Source organism: Dendropsophus ebraccatus, chromosome 4 (genome assembly GCF_027789765.1).
Source record: "Dendropsophus ebraccatus isolate aDenEbr1 chromosome 4, aDenEbr1.pat, whole genome shotgun sequence".
Taxonomy (NCBI): Eukaryota; Metazoa; Chordata; class Amphibia; order Anura; family Hylidae; genus Dendropsophus; species Dendropsophus ebraccatus.
In genome coordinates, this window is record NC_091457.1 from 27,027,094 (window position 1) to 27,041,098 (window position 14,005).

At 43.0% G+C, this 14,005-nt stretch overlaps 1 protein-coding gene across 16 annotated transcripts in view; it reads left to right on the top strand.

The window, feature by feature from the left end:
* NRXN2 (neurexin 2) overlaps positions 1-14,005 on the top strand; it is a 609,925-nt gene that overhangs the window by 553,194 nt on the left and 42,726 nt on the right. For all 16 annotated transcript variants that reach the window (XM_069965315.1, XM_069965314.1, XM_069965322.1 and 13 more), the window contains one exon: positions 4,275-4,597. In XM_069965315.1, the coding sequence (XP_069821416.1) occupies positions 4,275-4,597 (323 nt within the window). The remainder of the gene's footprint in view (positions 1-4,274; positions 4,598-14,005) is intronic.

Consider the following 14,005-nt stretch of genomic DNA (forward strand, 5'->3'; position numbering starts at 1 on the left):
AGGAAGTATCGCGAGACTTCCTAGACTACGGACACAAAAAGATACAATAAGATATAATTAGATACATCGTCTGAACATGAATATTATGTATATACCAAGTTAAATGGTCACAAGGTGATCCCCCTAAATAAAGTATCCAAGTGTCCGCTAAGCTAGTGAAGCTGCAAAAGGCGCACTGCAGCCGCATGTTTCAGTGCAAAAAACGCTACAAAAACGCACTGAATCCGCATACTTCATTCAGACCTCCCGGATTCAGCGTACCAAGACGCTTACGTTGGCCAAACATCCAGAATGGTCAAGATCAGATTGGGTGAACACAAATCAGCGATTAGACGATGTATATTAAATAAAGGTACCATACCAGAAAATGAATTTGGAGAAACTGGCGTAGCCCGCCATTTCGTCACATGTCGACACCAGGTTAGCGATTTACGTTGGATGGTGTTAGAAGAGATAGAGGGTGAGAATGAGATGCAGATTAAGAAAAAATTACTGCAGAAAGAGACATTCTGGATTCAGCGTCTTGGTACGCTGAATCCGGGAGGTCTGAATGAAGTATGCGGATTCAGTGCGTTTTTGTAGCGTTTTTTGCACTGAAACATGCGGCTGCAGTGCGCCTTTTGCAGCTTCACTAGCTTAGTGGACACTTGGATACTTTATTTAGGGGGATCACCTTGTGACCAATTAACTTGGTATATACATAATATTCATGTTCAGACGATGTATCTAATTATATCTTATTGTATCTTTTTGTGTCCGTAGTCTAGGAAGTCTCGCGATACTTCCTAGCCTTTTTATATTGGTGGTGGGCTGATCACGTGATGCTTGACAAAGTGGATCCATTCCACGAAATGTCGCAGAATCCGGCGTCTGCCTCCGCAACGCCGATCACTTCCATGAGGATGACAGAGCTCTGATGGAGCCTTAAAGGACTTTGTTTGTCTCTCACACAGCATCTGAAGACGATGAGCACGAGTGTTGGGTGATATACCTTTGTGCATGTTTATCCTAAAATATTGTGGATAAAGAAAAGTTCATAAGAATTTATGGTGTGTGCTATTTTTCTATTGTAAAAAAGCCAATGTGACTGAAAAATAAGTGAACAAACTCTTGACAGAAAATGAGGTGATGGTGTCATGCCACTAACACTGGTAAATAACAGCAGGCATACGGTATTCTCACCAACAAGTGAAAGATAAGGTTTCACCATGATACCATACAGGTGTAGTAGAGGTGAATGGGCCATTTAATCCTTGTCTATAGTAAATGGTTAGGAAACTGCAGCTTGAGACCTGCCAACTCCCCTTGCCCCTCCTCTGCCCTCGGCTCGGGCCCAGTTTAGCTTTGAACTGTCGAGGTTCGTAACCTGAAGCAAGTTGGCTGCAGGCATAACCCCATGTAAAAGGTTGTAACTCTATACATCCAACAAATCAACGTGCACGCTCGCAGATGGATTGGCATTGTGCTGACAACACTAGAGGAGAAATGAGCAGAAAGCCAGTCCTACAAGTTCTCATCACATCCTACATTATTAATAAGAATTGTTCATACTGTTGTTTTGATGCCAGAGAATTACTTGCAGTCCTAAAAAATTCTTATTGGGAGGAGGTTTCTACAGACTAATATCTAATGTGCAGTGGGACATCCAGACTCTCCACCGACAGAAGATGTCTAGGGAGAGAGGGATCACACATATTGGATTTCAACTGTCTGATCCTTTTATCCCCATAGAGATAAACCTGCAGGGAAGTCTGGCAGCAGGTTACCTCCCCTGTCTCCATTCAGAGCACCTGCTTTTCTGAGCTGAACTTTCATGCATATAGGTTAATCAGGAGGGATGGCTGCTGGGCTGATAGCTACTGAAGGTGTATGCCTACTTTAGAAAAAAGTCAGCTGACCAGACTATTTTGGAGGGATTTCAACTGCCTGAAGGCCCTATCCCACGGAACGACTATCGTCCGTATTCGGCCGATATCGGCCGCTACGGACGATAATCGTCCCGTGGAATAGAGTGCAACGATCAGCCGACATCGTTCATGTCGGCTGATCGTTGCAGTCGCTTTTTTTTCAACATGTTGGAAAACAAGCGACTGATACAGCAACGATCTGCTGCCGTCGCTCCGTTGAATAGGAGCATCGGCAGCAGACGCTGCTGTATCCTATGGGCTGCCCGGACGATCAGCGATCACCCGGGCAGCCCCCCCCCCCCCCCCGCCCACAGCTCGCCGCCCCTCCCGCACTCACCTGCTCGCTGCAGCCACGTTGAATAGCGGCAGCAGCGAGCGGGGAACGAGGAGCAAACAAGCGATGAGAGCGCTCATTTGCTCCTCTAGATGGCCCGTGGAATAGGGGCTTAATCCTTTAGTTCTCAGAGAGAAATCATCGGTAGATGAGCCTGGCAGCAGCTTACCCTTCCTCCTCCTCCTATCAGAACTTGCGAACAATTGGACAAGCCCAACGTTGTTGTGTGTACGGATCGGGAGAAATAGCTGTTGGCCCAAAAATTTTGCTGACATTCTATCATGTTTGTATGGCCACATTTCTAGTTGACAAATAGAAAAGAAAGAGGGAGAAGAGGGGGGCGCTTTCCTGGTTTAGTAAGTAAGAGGTCACAAACACTTATATCACACAAGCAAGGGACCACTCAACTAATAGAGTTGTGCAAAAGTATAGGCGCAACTCTATATCGCACTTATTCTGAGACGGCACAGCTCACGGAGTACCACCAATGAAGAGTACCCGGGGTGTGTAGCAAATATAGACAAGACTTTGTTAGCCTGGACCCGGCTTACAGACGAAAAATAGGAGCCAAAACATGTTGTAGGTGTTTTTTAGCATTACATTTTTAGTGGGTTTTCTACCTGAATGCTTTATTGGCTCATTTACATGTAGTGGTAGTAGCTGCGTTTTTTATACACTTTTTGGTATCCTTGAGTTGGTTGCACCTATTGGTTGGAGGAACCTGTTGGTTGGCCAGGTCCAGGATTAACAAAGTCTTGCCTATAGTTGACAAATAGGGTCAATTAATCCTAAATAAGAGCAAACTGGGTGGTCGGTAGTCAAATGCAGTACAGACAGAATACAAATCTTGCTGTTGGTAATCATAGATGTAAAGATCCAGCCAAGGCTGAGAAGAGCCAAACAAGTTGTGTGGTCAGTCCACACCCAGCATCAAAAACAGGTAATGCCAGGTACAAACAAAATATTTAAAGAACTAGGTGCATGATATATGCCTCTATAACTGGCACTAGAAAACAAACTCTAGACTTAAGCAGTGCGTCCTCTAGTGTGATTGGCCGACACCTGTGTCCACCGTGCTTGTACCACTCAACATCTCAGTCGGCATTTGCCATGGAGAGTAGAACAGCGGAGACCGCAATCAGGACAGACAGGAATTAATGGAGCGTGGTAAGGTTAGTTTCATACACAATCTAAGGGCACATGCACAGTAGGGCTCCAGTACGTTGTTATGAAAACAGTTAATCATGAAGGATTAGTCCATGGAACCTGTTCATTTCTATTGAACAACCTGCTGCCAAATTGCATTAGCTTGCATGAATTCGCAGTCGTGAAAAGACATCCTACAAGATTAGTGTAGATGACTGGATAACACTATTACATCTGTACCACTATTAGAGTACACTCTCAACCCTACATCTTCTAGGGTATATTCACGTGATTAATTGTACATCGGCTGTGGAATCGGCAGCAGGAATCTGAGGAGTCCCCAGTGTCAGACTGGGGCCTACTAGAGGAAATAATCCTGGGGGCCCACCAGTAAAGAACCAAAAAAAAAATGACATCAGTCAGTGTTAGCGCAGGTTCTAAGGCTGGGGGCCTACCGGAGGATCCTCCGGTCCTCTGGTGGGCCAGTCCGACACTGGGCGTACCCATTTCTGCTTGTGTGCGGTGTTTTGCACCATTGGGGTTAAATCACATCCTGCGTCACATGGTTAAGGCAGAAGTGTGAACATGGCCTTAGCAACAAAACCTATTCTGGATACATCAGTGTTCAGTCTCTAAACAATTTTGGATATTGGATATTTTCTACTCAGGTTCATATTCACCTTACTGAAACATATATAACCCACCATAACAGAGAAAAAAAAATTCTCTCTTTTACCATATGTCATGGCTGCCTATGTCTAAGTGCTGTTGAGATGCAATGCATTATTTATCAGCTGCATATTGACTGAACAATAGAACATAGTCCCTTAATATGTCTTGATAGTATCGATGGAACTTGATGAACTTTCATTCCTGTCACTTACCAGGTCGGCAGCTCACCATCTTCAACAGCCAGGCGGTCATCAAGGTTGGAGGAAAGGACCAGGGACGTCCATTCCAGGGTCAGATCTCGGGCTTGTATTACAATGGCCTAAAAGTGCTGTCCCTCGCTGCAGAGAGTGACCCCAATGTCAGGACAGAAGGCAATCTCATGCTTGTTGGTGAAGTTCCATCAGTCATGACCACTGAGACTACAGCCACTACACTATTGGCTGACATGTCTACCACCATAATGGAGACAACCACGACCATGGCCACCACAACCACAAGGAAAGGGAGATCCCCAACCATGAGAGACAGCATCACACAGGTAAGCAAAGTCTGCTCGATAATGTTGTGTTATGTGGAAGTGAACCAGGTTTTGAATATGAGTTTCGGATCTGGAGAGGGCTCTTTATCAGACATGCGCTTAACTCCATTAAAGAGGCTATCCAGGCTTACAAAAAGCATGGCTGTTTTTCTCCAGAAATAGCGCCACTCCTGTCCTCAGTTTGGGTGTGGTTTTGCAGCCGAATTCCATTGAGAAGTGAATGAAGCGGAATTGCAATTCCACATGTAAGGTAGCTGTGCTTTTTCTAATTTTGGATAACCCCTTTATGGATCCTCTATAGATCCAAAAATTAAAGATATATACCTTGTTTTTTTCCATTCTGTGAATTCAATAGTGTTAAGGTCCACTTTTTCATGCACCAGGTGATTTCCTGACAGTGATATCTGAGACCACCAGTTTTGGGGAGTATGTTTTAAAATAATAATGCCCAAGCAAGTGTAAAAAAAATTAAGTTATACTCACCTTCGCTGCTTCCCACTGCTGTGGAGGCAGTACTTGCGCTTGGTGTCAGCACAGAAAGTGCCTGAATAGCAAATCACGGGCTGAAAAGCGATCGCCAGAGCTATCCATTTTTTGTGCTGATACCAGGGCCAGGTGAGGGGAAATGGGGAAGGTGAGTAATTCTCTTTTTTCTCACACTAATCTGAGCATAACTATTTATAGAAAATAGTTCTCAGAATAAGAATATATATATATATATATATATGTATATATATTCATTATAAAAAAAAAGTAACATAGATGTGTTTGTGAAACACACTAAGTATTCAAAGGCCATATGGTGCACCCTTTCCTGGGGAAGTAGTGTGCAATTCGCATCAACGTCAGTTAAAGTCTCAAGTGAACAAACTGCTTACTTATATATGTGCTATGTCATATATGTTACATTTTGTTATCTAAGCTATTTATTAGATAGAAAACGTTTAAAAAAAAGTCCTATGAGACAAAAAAAAACTACAGGAAGGCAGTGGGGTGTAGGCATATAACAAACACTGTATACTTACCTATCTTTGTGCCCTGCAGCACTGCTCTCACGTCTCTCTGAAAGCCACCGGCTTCCTGCAGCTAATCCAGCTGCAACATTACATACACGGCTGATGGATTGCCCGCTCAGCCAATTAGTCAGTGACTGGTTGAGTGGGCAATCGATGAGCCGAGACGGAATGTTGCAGCTGGAGGAGCCAGATACCTGACATATCCGGAGGCAGGTGGAAAATGACAGCCAGCGGCCATCAACGAGACCCTGGAGCGGCACAACAGAGGCTTGGGAATGGGTAAAGGCCCTATTCCATGGGCCGACAGTGAGGAGCTCCTTGTTCCGGCAGCAGCGAGCGAGTTAGTCCGGGAAGGAGCCAGGGGGAGGTGCAGGGGGGCTGCCCAGGTAATCACTGATCGTTCGGGCAGCCCATAGGATATAGCGGTGGTCTGCTGCCGCTGATCCTATTCTGCAGAAAGACGGCAGCAGATCGTTGCTATATAAGTCGTTTGACAAACGACTTCAACGATCAGCCGACATGAATGATGTCGGCTGATCATTGCCTCCTACTCCACGGGACAACTATCGACCATAACGGCCGATATCGGCCGATAATCATTCCGTGAAATAGGGCCTTAAGCATACTTTGTTTATTATGTTCCTGCACCCTGCCTTCCTGTCATTTTTTCATTTCATAGGACTTCTCCTTTAAGAACTAAGTGTGTATTATCTTTTTCTGCTTTCTGCCTATTATATTATGCCTATGGTTACTAAGGAATCTACACTGAAATCTCTTTTGTATATTGTAAAATATATATTATATAACCTTTAACATATAGTTCTCCCCAAAAGTTCTGATTAGGCTGGTTTTACACTGTGTTTTTTCCATCCATACAAAAAAACGGATGGAAAAACGGATGCCTTTGTGTGCATCCGTTTTGATCCATTTTTTCATTGACTTCTATTATAAAAAAAAAAAAATAGATGAATTCAAAACGCATCCATTTTTTTGCGTACACAAAAATATTATCAAGTACGTTTAAAAAAAATAATAAAGATACGTTTTGATCCTTTTTTTATAATGGAAGTCAACGGAATGCACGGATGCACAAAATTCATGCGTTTTTTGGAAAAAATCTGTATTCTCCATAGTGATGGGGAATGTTATTAGATTGTCACGTTGTGCAGTGTCACACACAGCTCTGTTAGGAGTCACTCATATTGATGGAGCGTCCGTTCTTGCTCCCCCTTGTGCCAGATTGCAGATGAACTGCTGTCATAGACACACCGTGTCCAACAGAAAATGATCGGGATAATGGGCGCTGCTGGTTTCACAGTTCCGAGGCAGGAAATAATCTCCTTTATTTAATTATTTACAGTGCCCATTATACCTTCTACGTGATGTCGTTTAATGCAGGTTGGCAGAGATTTAAAAGAATTGCAATTACCACCTTAATTGTTTACAACCTAATAGCAACACATTCCACTTGCTGACCGCCTATAGACTAGAAACATTCAGGTGGTCTGTGAATTATTAGGCAATTACATTCCTTAAATTACGTTTGTGCCGCTGCAGGAGAGGGGAGGCAGCTGTCTTCTATCCCTGTCTTCCCAATCTATGTAAGCACAAGGCTCAGTGACTGCTGTGTACACAGATCAGTGGAAGCCATAATGCTTACTGCTTCCTATCCTGGCCATTGTGTGCTCACTGGTGCCAGGTAGCTACAGGAGCCACCGAGTCCTAGCAGAGCCAGACCAGTCCTGCAGAGAGTGTATTCCTTCTGTAAATGGAGCTGAGATGTCTGCCACAGTAATGGCGTTTTCCCCTAAAAACATCACATAAAAATGCTATGGAGGACCCATGGCCTTCCAGAAAGAACATTGCACCTAAAAATTAATTTGGAGTTAATAGGGGAATATAAAACACCATAACTACAACGCTATTAATAAAAAAATAAAAAGAAATGAAAAATGTCACTAATTCCCATTTGTTTTTAATACTCCCCCTCCTCCAATATTACAAAAAAATTTTTTAAAAATTTCACTAACTAAACAAGAAGAAACTTTATAGCTTCAAATCCACATTTTCTTAAGAAAAAAAAAAAAAGAAAAAGTTGGGAGGGGTGAACGCCATTTTGGGCTAGAAGGGGTTAAAGTGAATCTATACCGTTTAAATGGAAACTATCAGCAGGTTAGAAGCAACTAATATCTGCTGATATGTCTCTATAGTGCACAGGGCGCTGAGGATGAAGGTAGGTTTCTTAGCTTGATCCACAACATCATGATCTTTTCAGTTTATAATATATGTAGATGAGCCGGTTTGGTGCACTGAGGGTGGGCCCTGGCCAGCCCGCTCCTGCTATTGAAGTCTGCAGTAATGTGAGTGAGAGTGACCTCTCTTCAAAGCTCCGCACTAATTTTAATTACACAGGGACCGGACAGCCGAGGTGGATCTGGAACTCAGTAGCCCAACCCCAGTGCACCAAATGCCTCATTTACATAGGGAATAAACTACAAAGTCCAGACAGGTTGAACAGTCTGGGTCATTTGACTTGTTTATATACAGTATCTTAACAGAGTTTTTTCTGATAAGGAATGTTAAACCTTTTGGAGAAATATAGAGAGTAAAGGGCCTTTTACACGGGCCAACAGTCCAGAAGCGTTGCTAAGAATGCTCCTGGGCCAATAAGCAGCCCATGTAAAAGTGACAGCGATCAGCTGAGGACTGGGAAAATGCCAGATCCACGGCTGATTGGGTTTCAGAACATGCTTCAAAATGTATTGTTATCTGCACACATCTTTCTATGCAAGGCCAATAACAATAAAGGCAAACTGACAGCACGGATATACATAGATCTGTTCTGTCATCTTCCAGATCACACAGCAGTACATACTTACCTTGTGTGCTGCTACTGTGATCCGGCATCCTGTTCTCTGGCTCTCCCATCCAGCCACTGTGTCTTCAGGCCTCACCTCCAGCCAGAATATGCAGGGCAGCCTGAAGATACAGCAATAGATGGGAGAGCCGAAGAAGAGGATGTTGGATCACAGCACCAGTGCTCTAGGTAAGTATGTACTGCTGTGTGAGCTGGAAAATTACGGCACAGATATATGTATATCTGTGCTGTCAGTTTGCTTAGCTGCACAAAAAATACAAAATCGTTTGTGCAGCCCAGCAGCTTGATTTGTGGTGCCCTGTGAAGCCACTGTAAACAAGCGCCTGCGGCCGACAAATCTCTCAATGTAAAAGGCCCGCTACACAGATTCTGACGTCACTAGGAGGAGCTAATGAGAAGTTAACGGGAAACTGTCAGCTATAAAAGATGTCTCAATCTGTTTATAAGAACATCTATACCTATGAAAGTATACCATATCAAAGTTGTCTGAAGTAGCAATCACTTTGAAAAATCCTCTTATTGCCACTCTTAGAGGCAGGCTCACTTAAGTGCCACGGCCACGCCTCTTTGTCACTTCAGGACATTTTTGAGGCGATTGCAGCTCAGCCAACTACGATAAAGTTATAGATTCTACAATAAAGTTATACTCTGACTGCTTATATAACTATGTAGGGACGTGTTTTCCAGCTGCCATTTTCCCTTTAAGTTCTTAATCTCCTCCTAGTGGTAGCCACATGTTATCATTTAACTCTATGGCTAGGCGGGAGATTTTTGGCCATGAAACATAAAAGAGCTCCAGCAGATATCCAACCCTTGTAAGGAAATATCAAAAAGTCAGTCAGCAAGGATGTAGGATCTATTAAGATGAAGAGACACGGGGAGACTTTAAGATGTCCTTTGTTCTTGTTCAAGTCATTGCGCTAATATACAGTAGTAGTATTGGTAATTGTAATAGAAGAGAACTAGCTGTCAGAGCTTTTCCTGTCAGCCTAGGATGTCCGTACACGCTTTTCATTGCTGGAAGAGTCAATTTCTCCCATCTGTATGACTGTCAGTTGACATAGGTTAGAAGTTCAGTCGTCTAGATGATGGCGGCTATTTATAGGAATCATTTTGTTCTTACTTTAGAGGGAAATTTATTAAACATGGTGTAAAGTGAAACTGGCTCAGTCGCCCCTAGCAACCAATCAGATTCTACCTTTCATTCCTCACAGACTCTTTGGAAAATGAAAGGTGGAATCTGATTGGTTGCTAGGGGCAACTGAGCCAGTTTCACTTTACACCATGTTTGATAAATCTCCCCCTTAATCTCTAAATTTTTCCATTCAGGTTTAGCAATAACTGAAGAAGAAATTGGAGATGGCTTGAGTGCTGCAAACTACTAGAAGCCCTTTATAGTAATTCCGCTCTTCTATATAGTAGAGGAGTCCTTAGCTGGGTGCAAATATAACCACTGCGCCCCCTACGGCTATACCACTAACACTATCATTGGTGGGTCCATCCCAAAGATGATCACTTACATAGAGCTATATTCCTCGAAACACGTTGTCCATTAAATATTCCTCCAATAAAGAGTATTCTAGTTACAATCGACTGTATATCACCACTAGTTTCCACTCACCACTGGTCCTGGTTCTACCGCCAAGTGTGGTGATTTCAGGTTATGGGAATAAAACACGTGGATCTGCTACATATCTATGGCAGATCAGCTGCAGAAAATCTGCACGTGTGAACAGACCTTTAGGGTGTGTTCAAATATACTTTTTCTGCTGCAGATTTGAAGGTGCAAGTTTTAATATGCAGATTTACTGGTGTGGTTTTCATAATGTGGATTTAATGCTATGGATACAATGGTGTGGATTTAAAGGGAATCTGTCAGCTGCTATTCATGTTCTAAACTGCAGACACTGTTAGATAGCTGTTAGGGCGAGGAAACATTATATATATATATATATATATATATATATATACACACACTTTCAAGACATTTTATTCTCCTGTGCAAAGTGTCAAAAAGGGGTACCCAAACTGCCAATTATTAAGGGCTGTAACGTCTCCTTGCACCCCCTCCTATCCCTGACCCTGCTTGATTGACAGTTAAGTCCCGGCCTCTGAATCCTGTTCCTGGGCACTGCATCTGAAATGTGCACGATCAATCTGAAATAAGGGCTTGGCTTTCAGTTGACAATCAAGCAGGGTCAGGGATGGGAGGGGGAGTGAGGAAACATTACAGCCCTCAGAATTTTTTTTTTTTTTTTTTTTTTTTATATCTTTATTCTTTTTCACCCTAATTTAACATAAAACAAAATTTACATCGTTGATGATAACAATTAGTATGCATTGATCATCACCGTGTCATAATGTTCAACTTCCATTTCCATTGAATTACCCATATTACATCCAACGATTTTCCTATATCGGATTCCATTACATCCCAAATTGTTGGCCCTCCCAACTCGACCATAACCCTTTAAGAGTTTGGAAATGCCTCTATGTTATGGAAGTACAGATGGATAAATAAAAGGTACCATGGGGAAGATTTATCGAACAAGGTGTAAAGTGAAACTGGCTCAGTTGCCCCTAGCAACCAATCAGATTCCACCTTTCATTCCTCACAGACTCTTTGGAAAATGAAAGGTGGAATCTGGTTGGTTGCTAGGGGCAACTGAGCCAGTTTCACTTTAAGCCATGTTTGATAAATCTCCCCCTATGTGTCTTCTTGCTCTAACATTGTCAGCAGTCTGTAACATGAATTGCAGCTGACAGATTGACCTCCTGGGTAGCACACACCAGAGACCAGAAGAGTTTGCACCAATATAAATAAATAGCTGGAATCAGCCTTATCAGATCTGCAGTAGATAAAGTATGTGTCAATGTAAAGCGGCATTCCCATAGTTGTGAGCCTGAAAGACGCCCTCTGAGTGTGGAAGAAATGAGAGTAGGTGCAGGACATGTTATACAGATGAGTCGTGCCGCACCATGTACCACCGGGTACCGGCTGAGAGGTGAAGTCCAGATGAGCGTGTGTGACCAGTGATGCATACACTGTGCTGTACACATCGCCACTCACTTGTATCCCATCCCCAGAAGCAGCTGTACATTCACCAGACCAGGAGCTCTCATATGTACAATGAGCGGCCATGCATACACTATTATATGCATCACCGCTCAATACCTTCAGGAGCAGGAAGTTTGTCGATTGACAGGCGTCTCTGTTCCTGTATATAATATCCATTGCACTTTATGATAATAGTATAGTGCGGCACAGCTGCTACATCTATGGAAAAAAATGACTCCCCTCTAAAATCCCTCTCTGCTTTAGTGGTCCCCACTGTCAAAAGTTATGACGCCGAACATCTTCATGCTGCAGTCAAACACTGGTCTCACTGAGGAGGCAAGTATTGCTATGTTACAGCTCAGGCCTGTGATTGGCTGAAGAGGTCATGTACGGCAAGTCATGGCTCTAGGACAATTAAGACTGGCAGCAGCTTGGATTTTATTTTATACCGCATCCTGTAGCTATTAGCAGACAACCCCTTAACTTGCTTAATTTGACTTAATTTGCCATTTTCACATTGTAATGATTTGTTTTTTTCAGTCTTTGGGAAAGTGCTCGCTGCTGACATCATGTGGCCAAGAGAGTTATTACAATTGACTGTCTGATAAATGTGGTAGAAAAGCAGAGGACAGACACATAAGTCTGCCGTGGCCCAGGTTGCTGGAATTGATGTTGTACCTGCTGGTGGGTTCTGGTGTTTTGGGGGCTACTTGTCACTGTGGCCAGGAATAGTAACCCCTACCCCCGAACACACAGCAACCAAACCAACTTTAAGGAACTTTCAAACTTTAATTAGAAAAGGTATTTTAGTGCAAAAACAATCACAAACAGTGCTCAAGTACTTAGTGCAAAAATCAATAATACTGATCCAACAGAAAGATACAGTAAATGAGTGGATAGAAGTAACAGAAGTAAGGGGGCTACATAGGAGGGCCCTTGCCTAATGTCCTATGTACTCTGCCAGGATGTGGTGAAGTGTCTCTTTAGTTTTTGAAGAAATCCTTATATTCATGTAAGGATGAGTCTCAGTTATCTCATTCTCACCTAACCGCCTTTTGCCCCACAGGTTTCCGTCCTAATGGGGGAGTATGAGTCCCAGGTCTCTGCACTGGGTGGAGCTGGCTTGTAGAACCCTTCCTATTAAGCTGAGCGTCTGTCAGTAGAGAGCAGCTTATTGGCACTGTGCTCTACTGCAGGTCCAGTCTTGAAGTATCTCTCCCTTTTCTCTATGGTGGTCAACTGTCCTGTCTAGTCTAGCAGCCCACAGTGTTTTACCAAGGTGTAAGAAGAAAAAGAAAACACGTAGTGGGACACTACAGGTTTACATGTGATGGGATGCAGGCTCGAGGCAGAGCTGAATTAGCAGGGACTGCAATAAGATTGTTTATACCAGACCACACATAACAAACTAAATCTAAAACTGAATGTCAGCAGGGGCTTAAACAGGTAAAGGCCAGACCTGCTGGAGCTTGTAGTTTCATGATGAGATACTTGCCTAAAGGCAGGGCAAAAGGGCAAGTGCTTCTCCTCTCTTCTGCTTTATTCTTAAAGCCTGTAGTCTGTGATGGGATTTAGCCCCATATATAAAGTGTATCCTCGGTTCTTCTGTGGTCTTTCAATATACAGTGCTCCTAATATAATACCTTCATCCCTCCAAGTAAAATACAGAGATAGAAGTGGAGCACGGGGTAGCGAGGTGACACTTCTTACATACATGTAATTCCACATAACCATCCCTCGGTTTCTATAACAATATTTCAAGGAAAAACTTTGTTTCTAAAGTGTCTTCCTCCCACATGAAAGCTGAACTGCACACCTTACCGCGGTTCACCAGAGTATGGAGCAGAAGGTGTCAGTCCTGGCTACAAGCCAGCAACGTTCTTGGAGAGAGAACGAGATGTCACTAACCTTATGGCACTAAGGAAGGAGGTAGCTGTCTTGGGGATGTAGCATCCTGCAGTGAACTGGAACAAACAAGCCTTAAATTAAAAATACAATGTCTATTTCTATCACGTCATGGCCATAACCTCGGTTATATTCCCAGCTGTTCAGCGTTACACTCGTAGGTGCTTAATAATACAAATGCATTTTGCTATGTTACAGCATTTATTCATATTAGAACTGAAAGTGACTGCAGAACCAATCTGGATCCTCCAGAACACACGGAGATTGTTTCAGGACATCAACATTTTATAGAAACATTTGTTTACTGTAGACGTAGCCTGCGTCCAAGATAGATTGTGTACACTACTGGGCGGCAAGGTCTGCCATCTGCGAGGAGGTCTGCCATCACCTTCATGGGTTCTCCCTGAGTTGTTTAATCTAGTCGATTCTCATATTTAAATGTCATATATTTTTGTATTGGGCATCAAAGATTGTTTTCTGTCCATCCACTCATGTTTAAAAGATACGATGTTATGACTGACACTATAAGGAGATCACTCTAGTGATCTACA